The following is a 24,342-nucleotide window of genomic DNA, read 5'->3' on the forward strand; positions in this document are numbered from 1 at the left end:
GGGTCCCCTAAAATGTTAGTTCTCTTATTTTATCTTGTTGTAAAAATTGCTTGTAAATTGTATGGTATGTGAATCATATCTCAGTAAAGCCATTACAAAACAAACAAAAAAAGCCCATGATGTGTATTTTTCACTAATCCAAACTGTCTTTTCTCCTAATTGGTGTTAAGTAGGGAAATTACATTGAATACAGCAGGTGAGGTTCATCTGCAAAGTGGAAGACGTAATCCCCCTAAGGATTCAAATATTGATTCTAGTTTCAACACACAGTTGAGTAAACTTTCAAAAATGATTATCTGTAAACCAAGAAAAATTTAATTTTATTATTATGATTTCCATTCACAACTTTTCTCCCTTTAAAACTTTCTCTCTCCTAACCCTGAAATAAGCGTTCTCCTGCAGTCGGACTAATTTCTAAATATGAGTTCTATGATCTGTTGATGCAGACTGTGAAGTAATACAGAGAGAACAAATTAATATATGGCCTTAATGAAACTGCTCTGTTTGGTCAAATTCTCTATGTTCAGTGAGGCTGAGGACAGAGATCTCATTAAATAACCACAGGCATTGCAATTCTAGATAAAAGAATTGTAATTTTTCTTTCTGAAGTCAATTCCATGGCTAATTTTGCATTTGCCCATCCATTTGCCTTCAAAACTGGCCCAAGTCCTACTTAACTCCATCAAGCCTTCCTCAAATGACAAAACACACTGTATCTACTACTCACCCTAGTAGGCTGCATAGTCTACCCTAAGATGACAATGACAAGTGTCCCTATAAACCAGGAACTGTGCTTGGCATATGCCATTTCATTTGAATGTTACATGAACACCAGGAGGCCGGAGTTATTATGGCGTGTAGGTAAAGAGACTGAGATGCAGTAACAGCTAAAGTGATATGGCTGGTAAGGTGGAGAACAGGGATGCAAAACTGTCCACCCCCAAAGCTGGCTCTCAACCATCATGCCGTGCTGCCTCTGCACTGGGAGGGACACTGTAGTCACCTTGTCATGTGGATTGTAGTTTAATGAATAGGTCTTGTCTAACCAACCAACTTGAACACTGTATGGTGTTCTACATACAGTGACATAATAGACACTGAAGAAATATTTTATTGATAATTTTGACAGGCTTTTGTGTTCCTAGATCATATATTTCCACTGGAAAGTCTGAGAGCATTCTTAGCCTATATTGTGTTTAGGCTATCTGTTGCCTAACTGTTCTAAGAAAACAACAGAGAAAGTAGCAGTCAGTCTTCCTACCGCGTACCAGGCAGAACAATAAGAAAGCCTAGGAAAACCAATTTTGCATGTTAAGAGGCTGAAATAAGAAGCTACACAAAAAATATTGACAGCAGATTATTTAAATGGGGAAGGAGCGGGCAGCAGAGCTCCTTTAGAAAAGCTGCAGTGGTTCACCTCAGATACAGTTCTGCTTAATAACTACTCCCAATAGGTAGGTCCGTCATAGGCTGCATATATTTAAATGTGCACAAAAGTCCGCATTTGAAATTGTAACTGATGAGAGAAAAGCAATCAAGAACTTTTGTCTTTCACAGAGTAACCAGAGATTCTTTCTCAAATCCCACTCATTTCAAATATGAACTAGGCATCAGCAGATGACTTTTATTTAGTACAATAAGCTGCTCCCATTTCAGCTCTAGTACAAAGACTAGAGGATGAAAGAACACACTCTGAGAAACAAAAGTACAGTTGTGAGGGAAAAGGAAAATAAAAGTATGTTTTTGGTACCAATGACTTCTTACGGTCTTCTACAAAAGAACCATGTCTTTAAAACATCAGTAAAAATTAATACATGCTGAGACCTATACTGTCCAATAAGGTAGCCACAAGCCACACATGGGTACTGAGCACCTAAAATGTGACTACTACAAATTGAGATGTTCTGTAAGTATAAAATACACACCAGATTTTAAAGACTCAGTACAAAAAGAGAATGTAAAATGTCTCAGAAATTTTGTATACTGATTGCATGTTGAAATATTATTTTAGATATACTAGGTTAAATATGTTATTTTTAAACATTAAAATTAATTTTACCTGTTTCTTTACTTTTAAAGGCCACTGGAAAAATTTAAATTATGTATGTGACTTGCATTATATTTCTATTGGACGGTACTGGTATAGATGATGTTGCAGAAAAAACAGGGAAAGAAATTCTCAATTGTGACTCAACAGACTTAAGATTTCAGTCCTTCATAACAGCCTGCTATAGAGAATTCCTTTTTCCAGAAGATGGCCATTTTTGGTGTAATATAAGCATGGGACTTAAAATTACAGCAGCCTCAGTTTACATTTGATCTGTGCCACTGACTAGCTCTGAAGTCAATGACATAATCTCGGGTAGGTGACTTAGCTCAGGGCAAATGTATCTCCTAATCCTATTATGAGGGTTAAATGCAATAATATAAAAAGCCCAGCATTTTAAATGGGAAACATTATGATTCTCCCAAGAAAATTTCTGTGACATGCTTCTAACATATTTTGGTGGCACTTCATTTAAAAAAAGAAGACTAATAGGCCAGGCATGGTGGCCCACGCCTGTAATCTCAGCACTCTGGGAAGCTGAGGCGGGCGGATCACAAGGTCAGGAGATCAAGACTATCCTGGCAAACATGATGAAACCCCGTCTATATTAAAAATACAAAAATTAGCCGGGCATGATGGCACGTGCCTGTAGTCCCAGCTACTCAGGAGGCTGAGGCAGGAGAATTGCTTGAACATGGGAGGGGGAGGTTGCAGTGAGCCGAGATCACTCCACTGCTCTCCAGCCTGGTGACAGGGCAAGACTCCATCTCAAAGAAACAAAACAAAACAAAACAAAACACTAATAATATTAGTGGTCTCGTGGTTACTGTTTGTAAAGACTTCAACTTCTGAATTTTAATAAAAAGAACTGTACTGTTAGGGAAGATTATAAAATTTTCATCTTTGGAGATCTTTAGGAAAAAAAGAAGCATATTATTTCTCTTGGAAAGTATAAATCAGGAAGTTCAGCAGGATGACAGATTAGTTAATACTATTTGTAAAAAAGAGGCAAATCTAGTGCTAAAACTCAACTGGATGATGTTGGGGAATTCATGTAACATTTTTGGAATACTGATTTCCTCATTTATCAAATGCTGGTGGCTGACTAAATGATCTCTGAAATCTCCTTCAACGCTAAGGCTTTTGTCGACAAAGAACCTAGAAATCAAACATACATTTCTTTATTTTATTTTTTATTATTTATTTATTTATTTATTTATTTTTTGAGACAGGGCTTTGCTCTGTCGCCCAGGCTAGAGTACACTGGCACAATCTGGGCTCAGTGCAGCCTCTGCCTCCCAAGCTCAAGCAATCCTCCCACCTCAGCCTCCCAAGTAGCTGGAACTACAGGCTAGGGCCACAAAGCCAGCTAATTTTTGTAATTTTTGTAGAGACGGGGTTTTGCCACGTTGTCCAGACTGTTCTCAAACTCCTGAGCTCAAATGATCTGCCCACCGGACCCTTCCAAGGTGCTAGGATTCCAAAGAGTGTGAGCCACAAATATAAATTTATATTCACTGCTTTCAAAGCTATCCAGCTTAATAGTTTATTCTTATTTCTCACTATCCTTGCAGAATAAAAATAAAAGTCTATACACCGACTTTAGGGGTGCTTCCTGACAAGCCTTCTATAATAACTCCTTGCCCAAGGTGTTGTCCTATAAACTTCCACAGACCCATTCTCCCCGCTGCAAATATTTCCTCTCAATACATCTACCTATGTATCCTGCTTAGTGCTGTATATGTTTAGAAGCCAGAGTTAAAAAGAGAAAACTACTACTTTTCCCATCCTCAACTCCAAATTCTGGTTTAACTGCTCTCACCTTTTTTTAACCAACGTATTTGTTAAATCTGAAAAAGGTATACAGCAAAATGAAAATGTCATTTAACTGAGTGTCAAAAGTAACAAAAACGATCTGTAACACAATTACTTGTGGAATGACCTGCTGATGGCTGGTTAAGGTTTACCAGGATTAAACAGGATTCTTAACTAGGAATTTTATTTTATTTTCTGATCTGAGGATTAAATAAACCATCTCCAGCTTTGCCCTAGGAATGCATGGGACTTTAAGAAATTAATTTTGCTTTCTGTAACATAGCCTGCTTATCTCTAAAAAGAATTAATAATAACTACATGCTCAAAGGCATTGTGACCCCACCAGAAAGGCTCGCTACAAGCATGAGCTATTAAATCTCAAATCAGCAGATCTCACAGTGAAAGCAGACATATTAATAACACAGTGTTGAGGCAAAATTTTGAAGAGGCAGGAGTTTTAAACACACACACACTCACAAAAGAATGCCTTATTGCTACCCAATGACCCGATGATCGGGTATTTTTCTTCCTCCTAGAAAGCCTTGCCTTCCAGGTGCTAAAGAAAGCCAGTCTGGTAGCTTATTTTTACAATCAGTCCAATTCTTCTAGTTACTCAAGGAGAAAGTGTTAAGGGGTACTTCCCTTTGTATAGGAAAGTAGCACTTGTAAATCACCAATAGTTGAATTAAGATCTCTGACTGCTTTTTCAATTCGTGGTGATGTAAATTAAGAGATTTTAGAGAAAAATCACTTTTCCATGCAGTAAGAGCACTGTTTTGTAGCATTACTAATTAAGAGCATACAAGCTGTGGAGTCAGATTATAGTCTACTGCTGTTCTGCTTGTACCATTATATACAAAGGCCTCAGTCAATCCAATGTGTTCCCCCATTAGGGCACGGTTTGTCCAGTAGGGCCCGTGTCTTTTTCATCAATAATCCATGCTCTTCCCTCTTCTTTCTCAACCAAACTCCTCCAAACAGCTTTAGCCCAGGGAGGCTGGCAGTGCATAGTTTCAGCTTTTGTCCTCATCATCTTTTTAACACCTTTCCCTAACCCCCAGCCAGCAGTCATCATGAGGACCTTCCTCAATCCAAGCCCAACCTGCATCCCTTTCTAGTATGTTGCAATAAATAAATACATTTCTAAATGTGTGATAATCCAGGAAGTATCAGCCTGAGTGTGCCCAATTATTATAATAGATCGATTAATACCCTAAGAATATAAGGCTAAACTTCTGAAAATTCCTGTCCTATTTCAGTTCTCTTGGACCTATTAAGAACAAGTAGACATGACAATAATTTAGGTTTCCTGCAGCAAAAAGTAACATCAAACAAATTAACACTCCAAGAGATGACGCAACTGTTATCTGGGAAGCACACCGAGAATGGCATAGCAGCTCCTTTCTGAGATTGGGGTGTGTTTCAAATGACATAATGGGTAACTGCTGTTTCTCCAGCTAACAACATAAACCCAGCAATGAAGGATATTTTCAAAGCACCCACCTTGTTGAGGACATCTCGCTGGCAGCCAAGATAAAGATTGGGAAGAATTCGGGTTGGCCCAATGTTGGCAACAGGTAAGCAAGGCTGAGAAATGCAGGTAGGGACTAGAGTGGATTTTCCTTCACAGAGGCCAGGGAAACAACGAGAGAACTCAGCAAACCCACCTAAGAATAAACATTATAAAATTATAAAAAATTATGCCACGCACAAAATAAAAACCAGCTTTCTGTGAACTGCTCAAACAGTTTAAAACATAAAAATTGAACTCACGGATCCAAGTGGATATCACTGCACACTTATGCCTGGCTACAGCTGCTGATGCTAAGACTGAAGCATAATCCAGCACTAGCTTGGCCTATAACGCTACCATGGGGATAGGCAAGTCCTGAAGGCACTTATAATGAATGATTCCTCTCTCTCAGATATTCTTTTCATCTTCACATACCCTACAACATTTGCTCCCCACTCCTCATGCAAATATTTTTTTGTAGAACATAAAGAGGATTTAAAGTTAGTAGCAAGTAACGAAGCCAATAATTCACAGAAGCAGAATGGGGATATAAGAAATGAAAACTGAGGCTGAATGCAACTTCTTCAAAATAAAATTGATCGAGTCAAAAATTCTTTCTACAACTAACTTTAAATCTTCCTACCATACAAATTTTTTATTGCAAAGATATCACAAACATACTCCCACCTACGAATATTCTATCCAGTTCTGGGGATTCCCTGGGCAGTTAGTCAAGGTCTCCATAATTACCACTGACGTCTGGAGAGCTCCTGTTCATCTCAGCAAGCACTATAAAGAAGTGCTGACAGACTAATTGCTTAGGGTACAGGAAGGCTTTGTGGCAAGATTACTGAACTCAGAATTGGAAGAATTCAGTTTTTTCTAGTCCTGTCCTTAGAATGATCTGCTCTATGACCTTCACTAAGTCACAGTCTTGCCACCACTCAATGGAGTGAAATCTATGTATCCAAAGGAGGTGCTTTCACTCCCTCTAGGAAAAGAAAAAATGAGTAAGGTTATTTGCTTTCCAATCTAAATATTCCTTGCTATCCAAACCCAAACACAGGAACCAAACAGATTTCTGATAAATTTTCAGATAAACACCTTGCTATTCAAACCCTCGCTATTCACTAAGTCCAAATCAAGGAGATTTGGATGACAGGGGATCCTTGTATATTTTTAATATTAAATTTAAAAACAAGGCAGGGCTTGGTGGCTCACGCCTGTAATCCCCGCACTTTGGGAGGCCGAGGCAGGCGGATTGCCTGAGGTCAGGAGTTCGAGACTAGCCTGGCTAACATGGTGAAACCCTGTCTCTACTAAAAATACAAAAATTAGCCAGGCATGGTGGTGGGTGCCTGTAATCCCAGCTACTCAGGAGGCTGAGGCAGGAGAATCGCTTGAACCCAGAAGGCAGAGGTTGCAGTGAGCCGAGATTGCGCCACTGCACTCCAGCCTGGGCAACAGAGCAAGACTCCGTCTCAAAAACAAAAACGAAAAAACAACAAATAACATGTTAAGTCTTATTAGAAGATAGTACCTTTTTAACTGAGCCTTGAACAACACCCTGAAATCTCACTGAAGTATTTATCTTCATCTCCTTGAGTTATATTGTATTAGACTTTCTCCCACTTCAAGAAACATACAAAATATGCCCTTAAAAACTGCTAGAAAGTGCAGGAAGTTGAGAGGGAATCATCTTTCATTATGCCCTGTATTATGTTCAATTCAAGCATAATTCAGCCAGATGCCTGTCTCTACTGTCTAGGCTCAGAGCGGGGTCCTCAATGCAAAAAGTTAGGATGGTAGGCAGTTGACAACTATGCCACCTGCAGAATGTAAAAGAGTGGTCTGGCCTCCAACCTGACCAAGTGTCTTTCTATATATTTTTTAACACAGAAGCAGTTAAAGCTCTTCCACTTACTGAAGTTCTTAAGGTAACCTGATAGGCAGAATACATGGATCCATTACAGAAATCACAAATTCCTTTATGTCACAGGCCCTCAGGATCTGCACCTTACAGTTTCATGGGTTTCATTTCTTTTTTTTTTTTTTTTTTTTTTTTTTTGAGACGAAGTTTCGCTCTTGTTGCCCAGGCTGGAGTGCAATGGCGTGATCTCAGCTCACCACAATCTCCGCCTCCCGAGTTCAAGAGATTCTCCTGCCTCAGCTTCCCGTGTAGCTGGGACTACAGGTATGCGCCACTACCCTCAGCTAATTTTGTATTTTTAATAGAGACGGGGTTTCTCCATGTTGGTCAGGCTGGTCTGGAACTCCCGACCTCAGGTGATCCGCCCGCCTTGGCCTCCAGTTTCATTTCTTACGATTTCCAATGATGACCTCCAGCCACATAAAACTCACTGTTATTTCACATTTCCATGATGTTCTCTTGTCCAAGAATACCACCCTCACACCGCCCCACGCATGCACACGTAGAAGCCACAGTACCTACAGCATACACATATAGGCAAGCCCCATGATCATACAGCAGAGGAAGTAAGAACACAAGCCCTTGTACCTGAGTTCCTGTCCTGGCTTTACCACTTTCTAGTTGTCTGATTTGTCAAGTTACTTAAGCCCTCCTACTCTAGTTTCCTCATCTATAAAATGAGGATAATGATCACACCTATCTCATAGAGTTGTTGAGATAATTAGTTAGTATATCAAAAGTATTTTGTGCCTGGCATATAGTAGAGCACTCAGGAGGTATCACTGGTTGTTGTTGTTGTTGTTGTTGTTGTTTTTTTGAGACAGAGTCTCACTCTGTTGCCCAGGCTAGAGTGCAGTGGCGTGATCTTGGCTCACTGCAACCTCTGCTTCCCGGGTTCAAGTGATTCTCCTGCCTTGGCCTCCCAAGTAGCTGGGACTACAGGCGCATGCCACCACATTTGGCTAATTTTTTATTTTTAGTTGAGACAGGGTTTCACCAAGTTGGCCAGGCTGGTCAAGAACTCCTGACCTCAGGTGATCTGCCCGCCTCGGCCTCCCTGTTTTTTTGTTATGGTGATCAGACATTCAGTATCTAGCGCCATCTGTGCAGCCTTCCTCCACCTTTGAGCTGCGGCTGTTTAGCTACATCTCCTTAGGATTCATCTGAGACAAAAAGTTGAAAAAGGAATGCCTATAAGGTTAACTTCCCAAAGTGTGCCCCAGAGCACTAGCGTCCTGCAAGAAGCTGACAGATAGGATAGCGGTCCAAAAAGTGAGAGAAATATTGTATATCCTAGCTCCCTGGCAGAGTCACAGCACATATTAACTTATTAAAGGTTCTAAAAAGTATTTTCAAAGAAACTGGTTTCATTTATTGAAGTCTAGTAAGTTTCCCCAAACTTATCTGACCATGGAATTCCCCCTAAAATATATTAGTAGCTAGTAGAATTCACACTTACGAAATGCTACGCTAGGGTCAAACTAACTGCTGAAATGGAGTCAATCAGAACTCCTATACTTACAAGTACAACCCACAGACAATCTCAAAAAAAGGGGGTCAGCCAAAATTGGTATATGAATGCCCACTGTTTAGAATTTATGCTTTTGTTTCTATTCGTGTTTTGTTCCTTTTCAGTCTCTCTAATTGAATAACACAGTCATTATTTGAGTTTGTTCCCCAAGGTAGTTCTTGTAACAATAAATGTTAAAGATTCTCATCATTCTTTGCTTTTCTTACACCTACCCAACCTAACAACTGTCAGGCACTATTTTAATTACAATTAAATTGTATGATGTTAAATTTTAACGTCATGTCTATTAACATGTAGTTCTGGTGTTTCTCTTTTTTTTTAAAGACAGGGTCTCACTCTGTTGCCTAGGCTGGAGTTTCATGATCTTGGCTCACTGCAACCTCTGCCTCCCAGGCTCAAGTGATCCTCCCACCTCAGCCTCCCGAGTAGCCAGGGCTACAGGTGAATGCCACCACGCCCAGCTAATTTTTGTATTCTTTGTAGAGACAGGGTCCTTCCTATGCTGCCCAGGCTGGTCTCAAACTCCTAAGCTCAAGTGATCTACCCACCTCGGCCTCCCACAGTGCTGGGTTTACAGGCATGAGCCACTGTGCCCTGCCAGTTCTGGTGTTTCTCTAAAGAACTGTCTTCACATATTTTTCTGTTCTGGCTCTAAAATAGTTCCTGGAATGGCTGTCATTTAAATTCAACAAAACAGCTTGGGCAACATGGAGAAACCCAATCTCTGTTAAAAAAAAAAAAAAAAAAGCAAAAATTAGCCAGGCATGGTGGAGTATTCCTGTAGTTTCAGCTACTTGGGAGGCTAAGGTGGCACTGTTTGAGCCCAGGAGGTTGATGATGCAGTGAGCTGTGATCGCACCACTGCACTCCAGCCTGGGTGACAAAGTGAGACCCTGACTCAAAAAAATACATACATACATCCAACAAAACAATATTCCAATAAACGTTCTCAAAGAGAAAACACAGAATCCAAGGAAACTCCACTTGAATTTCATTTGAACCTTATAAATAATTATTTTTATAAATAACGTATGTAATCCTAGAACGTACTGAACACTTACTGCGTGACAAACATTGCTCTAAGCACTCTATAGGTATTTATACACTCTTACAGCTGCCCTATGAGGTAGGTGTTACTACTAATCCCATTTATAGATAAGGCTCAGAATCACATAATATAGGCTCAGAATCACATAATGTAATAACCGGAAGAGACAGGTTATAAGTCTACTTTTCTAAATCCTATGGAATTACTTTCAACTCTCCCTTGGATGCAGGGACAGCCTTACTGATGATATTCATGGGGTCCTGGCCTCCCCAGCTGTGACCAGGCTAAAAAGGCCATGGTCCTCTCCCAAACTGATGAAAGAGCCTTGTTTCCCCAAAGCTATATTGCTCAAAGGCTTCAATGAGGGAGAAGAAAGAAGATCTGACAAGACCAGAGAAAGGAAAATCTCTTTAAAGGCAATTTCACATGACACCGATAACAAAGTTTACAGATGAACTGGTTGAAATGTAAATATGGTCACTGGTTTGTTCATGACCACCATTTACAAGTTGGTAGTAGAGCTTGGCTGTCAGGTCACCCCCCACAGAACAACTTTCAGAGGAGATGCAATTCTGCAATAATTATAAACTGAGCCATCAGCCAGGCTGTTCGAGGTCCAGCTCTATCGTTAATTGGTACAGTGATCCTAGATCACTTTGATTTCAGTGGACCTCAAAAGTAAGTATGGCTCTAGAAAGTTCTAAGACAGAGAACAGAAAGGAGAAAAAGAAACCATTGTTCAGCTTCAAAACAAAAGAGCCAAACAAAACAACAACACTACACTGTAAAACACATTATAAAACAAAAAGAAGCCTCTTTTTCACAAATCTTTTTCAACTGATATCTAGAACAAACTCAAACAAATATTTAAAAATATTTAACAGACTTAGCTGCAATCAGAACATTCATTTTGTGCTCAGTTTGGCTTGAAATGTCCCAGACTGGCTCCCAGTCACTTCCAGAAAACACTACCTCAGCCAGAGTACATTTTCACTGATCTTTATCTATGACAATGTTCCACTCTGCTGACATCCTCCTTCATTGACAGTTTTTTCCATTCACTGACCTTTCATTCACTGCTGCACTCTAGTGACTCCAGTTTCGTTTCATTAATTAAAAACAGATGAGACACTGCCCGATTTCCCTTGAACCTCTAAAAACTATCTGTGGCCTCACCAGCAACTCAGTTTTGAAACATGCTTAAAATGTCCCTCTTCCTTTCATAAGTTCTCTTACAAACAAGATCTACTTCAGAAGAAAAGTTCATTTATGCAAACTTTCTGCTCCAAATGGCTAACGGAGACACAGAATGAAGCGTCCTCTTATCTGCCCTCGTCATAACTTTGTTGTCCCAGGGACTCCAAGCTAGATTCCATTACAAGACATAACATCAGTCTGTTATCTGTTATTTACTGTGAAAAGCAGTACCGAAAAACTGATAAGCTTCTTGAAAAAATTTGCGCATATTTTTTAAAGTTGTCTGAAGACTTGACTCACTGTCCAATCTTGCCAAGTTTCTCCTATTCCTAATTTTATGCTGTTTATCATCTGGGAATGCAGAAAACAGAGTCACAGTAACCTACATGTGTTTCCCTAACATGGACCTGAACCTAAGAATGACTGTGCCCCCTACTCTGGAAGTATCTGTGCTAAGAGGAAGGAAGACAAATACACAGACATTTCCAGCCTGCTGAGAAACAGGGATGGGCAGTCCCTGCAGGCAGAGAAGCGTCTTGGCCTCTACAGCTGTGGATGCACAGGCAGCCAGACCGCAATGCTAAAACCCATGTTTCTGTTAGTCTTCCATAAATCCAACCAAAAGAATACATGTTTACAAACAAAAACATAGATACTACTTCCGACACAGAAAACATCTGGTACAGCTTCTAAAGCATTTCTCATTTAGATAACACCTTATCCTAATCCAGCCATGAAAACATTTTCCCTTAAGAGCACCTCCTTCACAATTCCGATTATAAATATGATTTTCTGTAAAAGCAAATGTGAACCACCATTCCATTTTGGGGGGGGGGGGGAAATCTGCCAAGTAAAATAAAATACATATAACAACTCTACTAAACAATTCCAATTAGTCACTCTTTTCTCTTCCCTCTCACCCATGCAATCAGTTATAAATCACAGTATTTTCTTAAAATGAAAGTATATTTACATAATAAAAGTAGCACTTTACTGTGGCTTACTGATATTCTTAAAATGTTTTTAAGGCCAAAGTTCTAAAAATAGATCCCTCTCCTTTTAGCAGTTCCATGACTTTAAAGATGGTTTCCTGCAGGGAGAGACAGAGGGCCTTTCCACTCATGCCTTCATTTAAATAGGGAGCAAGTCACTAGGGATTTATCAATTGACAGAGCTGCCTTCAAGGAAGGCAGAATCAAAGACAACTGCCCTCCCACCCTATATTGTGAATGGATTCCATGGTTATACAAAGAAATAATATTGATATAAAGCTCTACTTTATGGAAGACATTTTCCTAAAAAGTCATATGCAAATTTAACTTTTGTATTTTAAATCATCTGCATATAGTTCATATGGTTTCACAGTTTTTGAACTATGCAGTTAAATTCTTGTTGTTTTATTTTTGGAGATGGGAGTTTCACTCTTATTGCCCAGGCTGGAGTGCAATGGTGCAATCTCTGCTCACCGCAACCTCCACCTCCCAGGTTCAAGCAATTCTCCTGCGTCAGCCTCCCAAGTAGCTGGGATCACAGGCATGTGCCATCATGCCCGGCTAATTTTGTATTGTTAGTAAACATGGGGGTTTCTCTATGTTGGTCAGGCTGGTCTCGAACTCCCAACCTCAGGTGATCGGCCCGCCTCGGCCTCCCAAAGCGCTGGGATTACAGGCGTGAGCCACCATGCCCAGCTGTTAAATTATTTTGTAGTTCTCAAGTAGTTTAATTCTTTTGTAAAACAAAACTCCCTTTTTGTAACATAAACACAATCCTTTCATTTGCTTATTTTAGAATATATGTGAAAAACTAGAGTACACCTTCACCTGTAGAGGACAGTTCTCTCTTCTCTCCATACTGGAAAGAAAATCTGCTGCTTTATGATCACACAAAGGAGACAACTCTAACATTAAAAATGGAAAATACCGAAAATGTTTATTTTGCAGTAAAGTACTTTAATTGCTCTTAAGAGTAATTCTGTTATGCCTCAGTCTGACATGTCTGATTTAGGCAACTTTGTTCTATAGACACTCAAAAACAGACTAAAGTATGGTCACAATTCTTTCAGGATCAGCAGACAGTAAACATGGAGAGTTGAAACTAGTTGAAGAAAAGAAAAAAAAAAGGCAACACAATTTCATATCCCTAAAGAAAGCAAACAAAATATGTAACTAATGTTTCATTCAATGTAGATACTTTGGTCTGGATAAGCCAAGCCACACAGGTTTGGTAAATTACTCCTAGGAAGGTAGAGAGCGCAGCATGTTTTCCACAACATTAGCAGCATTCCACCTGTTTCCCATATAGCCAACTCCCCAATTGAGCCGTACTAAAGAGAAAAATCCCAAATGATCTAAAGCATTAATTTAAAGCTCTTATTCCATCCACCCCCATCTACTGGAGCACAGACCAAGAGGAGAGTGGATAGATACGCATTTCTCTTTCAGGAAGGCTGACAAGTAGCCTACATCTCACAAAACTTATCCCATAAATGACACCTCCAAAAGAGCTCGCCCTATATTAAACAACTCTATCACGGTGACACAGTTTGGAAATGGGAAACTTTATCTAATTTTGGTAGTTATGACATATGCAACAGTTATGACATATACAACAAATGAATGAAAAATTTTCAAAGCACCAGCAGACAAATCACTAAACACTAAAATTATGCAACTTATAATTTCTTATGACTCAGAATGTCCAGATCTTATCGCTCAGGATAATATTTAAATCAACTCAACCAGCAACATCCAGATGTGTTATTCAAGAAGGAGGAGTTCTCAGAAGATGTAGACTGGTAACTATTTTGCTGATCTTTTAAATTGGCAATACATAACTATGCCCAGAGAAACTCCTCTTAAACGCCCTGAAACAAAGATTGTTCTAAAGACTGCAACCAGAATAACCAATCAAAAGGAATACAGCCAGAATCTACCACTTGGCTGAACAGAATTAACAAGCTCTGTAAGTAGGAGAGCCAGAGTCACAGAGTCTCCCTACTATTTTCCTAACACATCTGTGCTTTCCCACCTTTAGGCTTTTGAAAATTCAACCTTTCCAATCCATTTTGTATTTCTTTCTAAACCACAGGCAAGCACAAGTTACACCTCTTCTATAGTAGTATGGTCCCAAAATTTTTTACCATGATCAACAAAATACATTTTACACTCAAACCCTCTGAACACCTACACATACACCACTAAGACAAAAGTTTCATGATACTATCTTCCCTAATTCTGTTGCATTTAAAGAAAAAAAAAAAAATTCCTTGACCAGCGTATCTAGACATGGTCCAGCTTAGAGGCTCTATAAAATTTATACCAATCATTTGGCAGTATCTACCACTGACCTAGTAACTGTGAAATAATTGTGTATGTGTTGTGACCTGTCTTACTTCTCCAGCTATTGTGAGCTGCTTATGGATAAGAATTATCCATAATTCTTTGTAATTACCTCAGCATTTAGCATAGTGCCTGGCACATAATTAGAATTCAATAAATGTTTATTGAATCCTTCCTTGTTACAATGAATAGCTGTTGATGGACATAAGTCTTGTGTATTTTTGGTGTTCCGAAGGATTTCCTGATTCCATTCAAAGCCAAAAGCTAGTTGGTGTGGGTGGGGGCACAAAATCTGCTTCCTATTCCTAGACCACAATGCCCCAGAAGACTCTCAGGGTGAGTGGGGGGGGCGGGGCACAGGGCAAGAAAAAAACATTTTTTCTTCTACTACGGGAAAAAAGATAAAATTGGTGTCACTTTGGTTATCGAAAAGCAACACTGAATCCTTACTATGATTCTGCCATATCCACAGGACTTTACATAAAAGGGAAAGAAAATTTTTTCTGATACCCCTAAATGGTACAGGACTCCATACCGGTGTAGAGAGTCCCGTAATACATCTCCATGGCTCAGGGAATCAGGGCACATCCCATAGGAAACCAATGAGACACCAACTATGATTATACCCCAGATGAGGATGGTGTGGCTTCTGGACATGTCTATAATCATCATCAAAATGGATAATGAAATGAGATTATCCATAGGGGAAACTTGATGAGTCAAGAGGAAAAAGGAATACAAGTCTAGTGTCTGGAGAATGATTCAAGAATAAAATCTGACTGACTTCTAAACTGTCCATGAATCACACTATATAGCTCACTTCTCAGGCTATCCATGTGAAACGCAAAGCTTTCTAAGCCATCTAGCCACAGGCTCTCCCCTAAGACCACTTCTGTATATTCCATTCTGTCTACAGTCCTCCTCTTTGGCCAACTACACATTTTGACAAGAGACCTCAGAGCAGTGAGGGAGAAAGGGATAACTGCGTTTCACATATAAGTTCAAAAAACATTTAATAGCACCTACTATGAGTTTGACATAGTGCTAGGTAATGGAACAGTGGTGACCAAGACACAGGGCCTTCTCTGGAGTTGACAGTTTCATGGCATAAACTTTAACCAAATAATTAGATGAATAATTAACTAATTATGGTAGGTGGCCAAAGGCATATGGAAACCAACTTTGCCTGGTAGCTAGGGAAGGCTTGACAACCACATTGAATCTAGCAGGAAAACAACTAGGTAAATAGCAGAGAGAAGAGCCCAGGGCAGAGGAGAGAGCCTCTGTGAAGGCCCAGGGCACATGATGTCATAGGTTTAGAGCAACAGGGAGGAGGCCTAAGGAGCTGAGGCAAAACAACAACTGAGGACTTAAAGTGGCAATGGATGAAGTTAGCGAGGTAGGCAGAAGCCAGCCACTGCAGGGCCTTGTGAATCAGTTAAAATTTTTGTAATTTATCTTAAGAGCACTGCATATTATTAATGCATATTAAACTGGAAAGTGATGTAATCTGAATAGTTTAAAAACACAAAATAAAAATGTAACTTTGGCTGCAGTGTGAGCAATGGATTGGAAGGTGGCAAGACAGAGCATGTGAACAGATAAGAGGCTCCTGGAGCAACCTGGGGGAGGAATGACATTCAATTGACTTCAAGGTAGCAGAAGACCAGAAAACCAGACAGACCCAAGAGGTTGGAAGAAAGATCTGGTAACTAAGAGATGACATATTGCAGCCATATCTCCAATAGCTCACAACACCCATCACCTTAAAGTACAAATTCTTCCTTCTGATTTAAAGAGCTCACATAATTTGATCTCATGTCCTCTCAATCCCCATTTCTCTCCTTCACAAACAATCCACTCTGGTCTCCTCACTGCCCCCTCCAAATCTATGTTCATTCCTGACATTTTTAATCATGTTCTCTTTCCCCCTCAGAATGCGAAGAACCCTCCCTACCCAAATCTTACTCATCTTTCAAGGTTTGATTAAAATTCCATTACCCTAATCAAGTCTTCCCTGACTTCTGCAGACTACTCTGAATCATCCCTTATCACTGTATCATACATTTTAGCAAATGATCATATACTTCTCTTTCTTTCAACCACTTTAGGTGCATTTCCCCAAATAACCACTAAATTCTCAAAGGCAGGGGCAAGCCTTTTGCTTTTCCAATATCTTCACCCCCGAGAGCCCAGTCCAAGGCACAACCATGGAAACACCCATCAAATATTGAGAGGCTGAGTGAGTGAAAGAGCTGAAGAATATGCTGGACCTGGTGTTTCTCTAGACCACACAGCTGCCCCAACTGGGGCAAGGGAAGATTGATGTCACTGTTTTCATCTGGGGTGCTTTTGTTTGGTTTGTGCACAATATCAGGATGGGGAACCAAAGGACTATCTTTAATTTTTAGTTGGCTCTCTAGTCTGTTTGTTTCAAAAGACAATCTCAAGCATATGCCTTAGCCACTGGTAGCTGGGAAGAGACATGACTGACTTTCCACACTGGCAGATAGCAATCGGAGAAAAGATGATCCAATTTAGACGAATTCATGCCAACTGAGACTCAGAAACAGAGCTAGAAATACACAGCAGCCAGTGAGCAAACAGCACCTTTTTCCCCAGCTTTAAAATAAGTATGATTAACAAACAAAAATTTTATCTATTTAAGGTGTGCAGCATGATGATGTGATATACATATACACTTGGAAAGACTACCTTACCTCACATAGCCATGCTCTTTTTGTGGTGAGAACAATTAAGATCTACTCTTTCAGCAAATTTGAAGTATATGATACGTTGTCAACCATAGTCACCATGCTGTACAATAGGTCTCTAGAACTTACTCATCATATAACTGAAAGTCTGTACTCTTTAAGCAGCATCTCCCCATTACCCCAGCCCTCCAGCCCCTGGTAACCACCGTTCTACTGTTTTTATGAGTTTGACTCTTTTAGATCCACATGTAAGTGATACCATGCAGTATTTGTCTTTCTGTGTCTGGCTTATTTCAATTAGCATAATGTCCTCCAGGTTCACCCGTATTGTTGCAAAATGGTAGGATTTCCTTCTTTTTTAAGGCTGAATATTCCATTGTGTGTGTATGTGTGCATACAGCATCTATTTTTAGTCTGTTTTCAGTGACTGTCAGTCACTGTAGTTTTTTAGACACAAGAGCAGCCAGTTCCTTAATAACTGGCGTACTTTTACTGAAATCCATTAATTTCAATCTCATTTACCAAATTCTACAGGATTCGAAATGGATTTACTGAAGATTTCCCTTCTCCAGACAAAGGAGAAGAAACACCAAACTAGATAACAGAATTGATGGTAATAGCACAAAGAGCAAAATCCATAACTAGGAAGATCAGGTTCTATTATACCTCCATGAGGAAGGACAGTAATCAATTCCATTAAACCAAAAAAGTATACATTTATTACACAGAACTGTCATCAGAATCTAGATCCTTATTAAATTGAAAATGTATAGAGTCTAATACATTTTTGTTCACTCGTAGGTCTAACTACAATAGTAAGTTCAACTCAAAACGAAGAAATGAGTATTTGGCCTTTAACCATAGCAAACATTAATCGAAGACCTTTGCTGTGTTCTTAATAAATGGTATCTTCTATCCTTATTCACAGCTATACACCAGCATAAAACAGAGTAGACTTTTACTTGATGATCTCTTCTCGCTAACATAGTTTAATGCTTTAAAAAAATTTATATACAGTATATTTTTATAGATTGCTATATTCTATAAAGTATGAAGAACATGACTGAAATTCTCAAAAAGACTGAGAAAGAGCTATTACAAAAAGAGCCTTTCAGAATAAGCCTGATCTGAAATGGGCACCCTTGATTCCCAATCTAGCCTCCTGACAAAATTCCAGAAGACTCTGGAATTACTTGTGGATGTGGGCCTTGGGCAGCGAGAGCCTGGGAGAGTCGCTCAGCAGCTCTGTTATTTTCCTCATTTGTAAATGAAAGGGCTGAAGTCTGTGGTTCATTTATGGTTTTCTCCCGCAATCGCTGTAGGGTTATTCTGTGCCGCATCACAGGACAGAAGGGAGTGCTGTGGAATTAATAAGCCTGGTAGAGCCCTTTTGCTTTTACTCAGGCTGTAACTGGGGAAAGAGAAGGACATAGTAGAACAGCATTTTTCACATGCAGGTTGATCTTTATTTCTACTAAATTAACCCATTTACTCTCTTTTCTGTATGTCAGCATAAAATAAAAGCCCAAATTCAATAGTTTTCCTTTTTTTCACATATATTTACTTCTAATCTTGCACTCTTAGAAATAGACAAGTAGAATAAACTGATACATAGTGAATAAGTAAAAGCCAAGAAACAAGTTTATTTTTCAGAGAACTAGTTTTCTGCAGGTTGTTGAAAACACCAAAAAAGTTGCTAATAAATCAATGTTGGCAACTGATTTTTTGGGTTTTCAAACTCATACTGTTAAGTTTCTTATTTTTTTTAAAGGACAGTCTTTTAGAGTATTGATACAGAAATTTCACATCCATTGTCTAATACAATCCTCATAAGGCAAGTGTTATTATCTCTTTTTAGGAGCTGAAAAAATACAAGATAATTCAGGTTAAATGACTTATCCAAAGTTGCCATAAGGAGCAGAGACACACACACAGAAAACACAGGCTACAGCTTTGACCCCTAGTCCATTGTTCTTTCCAGCTTAAAGGGATTTCCTTAATGCAGATGTTAGATCACCTAGGGAATGGGTGTGGGCACGGCACTGAGTTGATCAGAAGACCCTGAAACCTTCTGCAGATGCAGATACAGATCCTGTGCTCAGGTAATACCTTTACCACTAGGACCTATTTTTCTTCCCTCCTGCTCTTTTCTGATCCTTTTTCTTTGGTCGATATCTAAAGTTTAGCAGTAACACAAAAGGTATTACCAACACTTGAAAATGGTTCCTTTTTTGGATTTTCCAATCCCCATCTCTCCCCTTCCCCTCAATCTTAAATCTTACATCTGCAGGAGAAAAAACAAGTAACAGGCCCGGCACATGGCATAGAGCATGGCACTACCTCTCTCTAGCTCTACCTTGTGTAATTTCTTTTTTCTTTTTTTGGAGACAGGGTCTTGCTCTGTCGCCCAGGCTGGAGTTCAGTGGCGCAATCATGGCTCGCTGCAGCCTCCAACTCCTGGGCTCAAGTGAGCCTTCCAAGTAGCTGGGACTATAGGTATGATACCACCGCACTCGGCTAATTTTTTAAATTTCTAGTAGAGACGAGGTCTCTCTCTGTTGGCCAGGCAGGTCTCCAACTCCTGAGCTCAAGTGATCCTCCTGCCTCAGCCTCCTGAACTGTTGGGATTACAGGCATAAGCCCACCATGCCTGGCACCTTGTTTAATTTCTATACCCAGATTACCTATTGCTCCCAGGAAGTTGATCTTCTCTGCGTTTATGACTTCTCATTACAAGTTCAAAATATAGTTTATCAGGCACAAAGGACTTTATTAAAAAGAAAAAATATATAGTTTATTCTGCCAATATTTTCCTACAATTCTACTTAATATACTTAATTATATAAACTTTCCTGAAATATTCTCAATAGAATTAGATTCTTTTCAAATTATTAGAAATCCAGTAATTTTTTTAGCCAAATAGGAATTACAGCATTTTTCCCTTCCAAAAGCCCATCCTAGGTTATAAAATCATTATTATGATACATTTATGTCACACCCATTTTTTTACTCTATTAATATGCTTTTTTTTTTTTTTGAGACGGACTTTCATTCTTGTTGCCCAGGCTGAAGTGCAATGGTGCGATCTCAGCTCACCGCAACCTCCACCTCCCGGGTTCAAGCAATTCTCCTGCCTCAACCTCCTGAGTAGCTAGGATTACAGGCATGCGCCACCACGCCTGGCTAATTTTGTATTTTTAGTAGGGACGGGGTTTCTCCATATTGGTCAGGCTGGTTACGAACTCCCGACCTCAGGTGATCCGCCCGCCTTGGCCTCCCAAAGTGCTGGGATTACAGGTGTGAGCCACCGCACCTGGCCAATATGAATTCTTAAGTCTTAATTTCAAAGGGGATTGTGGGGAAGATACACAGGTCTTTAAATTGTACTTATTCAATAACTTGACTTCAAAATTGAAAAAAAAAAGGAAACAATGGTTTGCCATTACCTACCCATTAATGGTAATAGAGAACTTTTTCTTTCTTTTTGAGACAGAGTCTCACTCTGTTGCCTACGCTAGGGTGCAGTGGTGTGATCTTGGCTCACTGCAACCTCTGCCTCCCAGGTTCAAGCAATTCTCCTGCCTCAGCCTCCTGAGTAGCTGAGACTACAGGCAGGTGCCACCATGCCTGGCTAATTTTTATATTTTTAGTAGAGATGTGGTTTTGCCATGTTGGCCAGGCTGGTCTCGAACTCCTGACCTCAGGTGATCCACCCACCTCGGCCTCCCAAAATGCTGGGATTACAGGTGTGAGCCACCATGCCCGGGCAGTAATGGAGAACTTTCTAAGGCATCCAAATTTGTTTTTTTTTTTTTTTAAGATGAGACTACTACTGATAATTTTGTGTTTTGTTTTTTTTAGAGACAGGCTCTCTGTCACCCAGACTGTAGTGCAGTGTTGCAATCACAGCTCACTGTAACCGCGAACTCCTGGGCTCAAGCAATTCTCCCACCTCAGCTTCCCAAGTAGCTGGAAATACAGGGGTGCACCACCACACCCAGCTGCTACTGATATTAAACCCTTAATCCACTGGGAGTGAAACAATGCTATGGCTTAGTTTGACTTGGTTAGTAGGTTATTTACTAATGACTAAATAGAGCAATCAATTTACATTTACATTTTAAAAAATACAATAATTATTCTGACTGTTCTCAATTAACATGAATTCAAGGACTTGTATATTCCTATGAGTGGAGCTAGATTTCTAGGGTTGTTAGTTCTTTATCAAATATCAGTATTTAAGGACCACAGAAAATTAGCACTGTTTAACTATAGCAGCATTTTCATCAGATTTTAATACCATCTTCACATCTGCTTATATGGATGAAGAAAGTTTCATATTAGATATTTTCCCACCGCAGCTATATATTTGCTTTATCAGAATAAATACACCTTCCAAATCACTTATTTCGAAACAATTTGAAGCTTTCTCTACTTTCAGACTTCATCACTGTTTAATATGCTTATATTCTAGACTGCTAAATCATAGGAAATATAAACAATACAAAACCTTCAGGTAAGCTAATATCAAAATATTTACTGAAAACTTAAGAAGGGCTAGGCCTTGCAGGAACACAAAGATAAACAAGACTTGGTCCATATTAAAAAACTAAGCCCACTGCATTCCTGTAGAGGTTCCCCAAATCCCACTTCCTTCTCCTTCAGTAATCCTTCATTTTTTATGACCACGTAAGTAGGTCCTCCAGGTAAGTGTCAGTCTCCTCTTGTTTGAAGGAAAGAGCTCATTAAGATACTGCTATCAATTTCTTGGGAGTCCTCTTGTTCCCCTTATTCACAGTCATTCTTCTGTGAGTAAGGTAGCCCTGAGAGTGTGAGTAGATGTGGGGCCACAATTCCTCACTGCCATAGCTAATGACTATAAAAACCATCTCACATATCTGATGCTTTCTTTTCTCAAGGTGGCTGAAAGTTCTAAACTGATGGAAAAATTATTCTAAGAAACCACTTTGTCTTTCTATTACCATGTCCAAACGAGACTGACAACAATCTCCAACTGTTGAAAGTCATAGGGGCAGTTTGTAGTGAAAATTGTCTCCAGTGACCTTGTAACTTAACAGTAGCCCCTGTGAGAAACTAGCGTGCTTTTCAGTTATTTCTCCCCAACCAAAATATTTAAGAAACTTTTGTCAATGTGTCCTTCTGTCCCACATCCCTGGCTTGTCCTCTGAGCAGCTGGACCTTTGCAATAAAACAGTTTCCCAAGAATTGATGGCCAAACCTTCTCCAATACTGTTATCCACTTACCCCAATTATCTACCTACCCTGACGAAAAAATTCACTAACCAAGAGAATCCCCAATTGCTTTTGGATGATTGGGAAGGCTTCTGATCATCTAGAACCCTCTCTTAGGTGTCACAAGAAATCCAGCTGCTCAGAAATTCCCAAACAAGCAATTCAGACTCTGAAGTCACCCCCTAAGCTAATAGAAACACAGGATTCTGGAGGTATGGATGAAGATATGGTGCTACTAATACATTTAATGTGGCTCCTGGTGCTGCCTCCATGGACTTTCCGTTAGGCCTAAGAAACACTTCCTGTTTGAAACAGGGATGTCAGGGTGTTCTGACTCAGTGTGTCACACCACGTGTCCCTAGAGTTGACATAGCTAATCAGGCAGTCCTGTTTCTTCCTTATTGCCCAGTGAATGCCCCTCCCAAGGCTACACAGGATCGATAAGAACCTTCCCAGGTAACAAAGGAATGCTCTTTAGTAAAGGAGTAAAGGGTACAACTAGCTAAAGCACCTGTGCTAGAAACTCAAAGTGAGCTCACTCCTCTGGGGGGTGTCTACTTGACCGAGATGTTGAGTAAGGTCTCCCCATAGGGTAAAAGTATCTCAAACAAGAACACGGTGGGATAACCACTCTGTCACGAAGCACATCTTGGCGTATTGCTTCTTTAAGAAAAACTCTGGCTGGGTGTGGTGGCTCATGCTTGTAATCCCAGCACTTTGGGAGGCCGAGGCAGGCAGATCACCTGAGGTCAAAGTTCGAGACCAGACTGGCCAACATGGTGAAACCCAGTCTCTACTAAAATACAAAAATTAGCCAGGCGTGGTGGCAGGTGCTCGGAATCCCAGCTACTCGGGAGGCTGAGGCAGGAGAATCACTTGAACCTGGGAAGCAGAGGTTGCAGCAAGCCAAGGTCACACCACTGCACTCCAGCCTGGGTGACAGGGCAAAACTCTGTCTCAAAAAAAAAAAAGAAAAGAAAAACCCTGATCCCATTAACAGGATTCCAAGGTAAAGTCCCTCACACAGTGGCCACGTGAATCATGAAATGAGTTCCTAAACTCACCAAATTAGTTTAGTGAAATGCTAATAATAGCTGTTATATTTAACACACTCATACTCCCAGTAAAAGAATGTGTCTATCAACAGAGACAGAATCTAATATTATAATTCTCAGTTACAAACTTCTGAAAACTACATTCTAAGACAAGCTGGCTTCACTTAAGAACACTAATTGAAAGATCAGACAGAATCACAGCATAAATGAAAGGTGTACAGATAGACAATCTGAAAAAGATGGAACTATCATTGTTCTTAGAGAACTGAGGAAAAGCTTGTGAGAGAGAACTGGAGACATGGAAATCTTATCTAAACCTGCACAGAGTTTAAAATTATTAACACACCAACAACGAATTAATCTTAATATTTTGTTTTTCTTAGACCAAATGTTTAAAAGCACTCTTGCCTATCATTGAAGCTGAATCTGCCTAACACAGCAGCTTTACGTTAAGGTTATTGTGTTGTCAAACTATATTCCTAGCTCTATGAGCCCACAAGGCAAGGGAAAGGATTTTTATTTGCAAAATGAGAAGCAAAGGATGAACAGCCTTCTTTGGAATTTGATGGGATTAACTCCTACGATGCTGTCCTCCAGGAGAGATATAGAATATTTGGGCCTTCCCACACATTTTATAAGATCATCTGGTTCCTTAGCATTTCTATGTTGAGACTTTTAATTATAAAACAAATAAAAATACACAAGTAACTTTTAAAACAGTTCCCCTAATTACCAGAAGAAACATTCTGCACACATTCTCCCCCTATTTCATTGTTTATAATGCCCAGAAAGGTGACCATAAGGCTTATCTCTGGAGTCCGGTCCAACTATAAATGTTAAGTAAGAGTTTGACACTGTAATAATATTGGTCTGGTTCTTGCCACAGGGGTGGGAACTAGCA

General features: G+C 39.8%; 1 protein-coding gene across 3 annotated transcripts in view; it reads right to left on the reverse strand.

Moving 5' to 3' along the window:
* The window catches only part of DUSP16 (dual specificity phosphatase 16), an 88,710-nt gene that overhangs the window by 20,678 nt on the left and 43,690 nt on the right, over positions 1-24,342 (reverse strand). For all 3 annotated transcript variants that reach the window (XM_024256526.3, XM_054526855.2, XM_063712038.1), the window contains exon 4: positions 5,366-5,529. In XM_024256526.3, the coding sequence (XP_024112294.1) occupies positions 5,366-5,529 (164 nt within the window). The remainder of the gene's footprint in view (positions 1-5,365; positions 5,530-24,342) is intronic.

This window comes from Pongo abelii, chromosome 10 (genome assembly GCF_028885655.2).
Source record: "Pongo abelii isolate AG06213 chromosome 10, NHGRI_mPonAbe1-v2.0_pri, whole genome shotgun sequence".
NCBI classification, from domain to species: Eukaryota; Metazoa; Chordata; class Mammalia; order Primates; family Hominidae; genus Pongo; species Pongo abelii.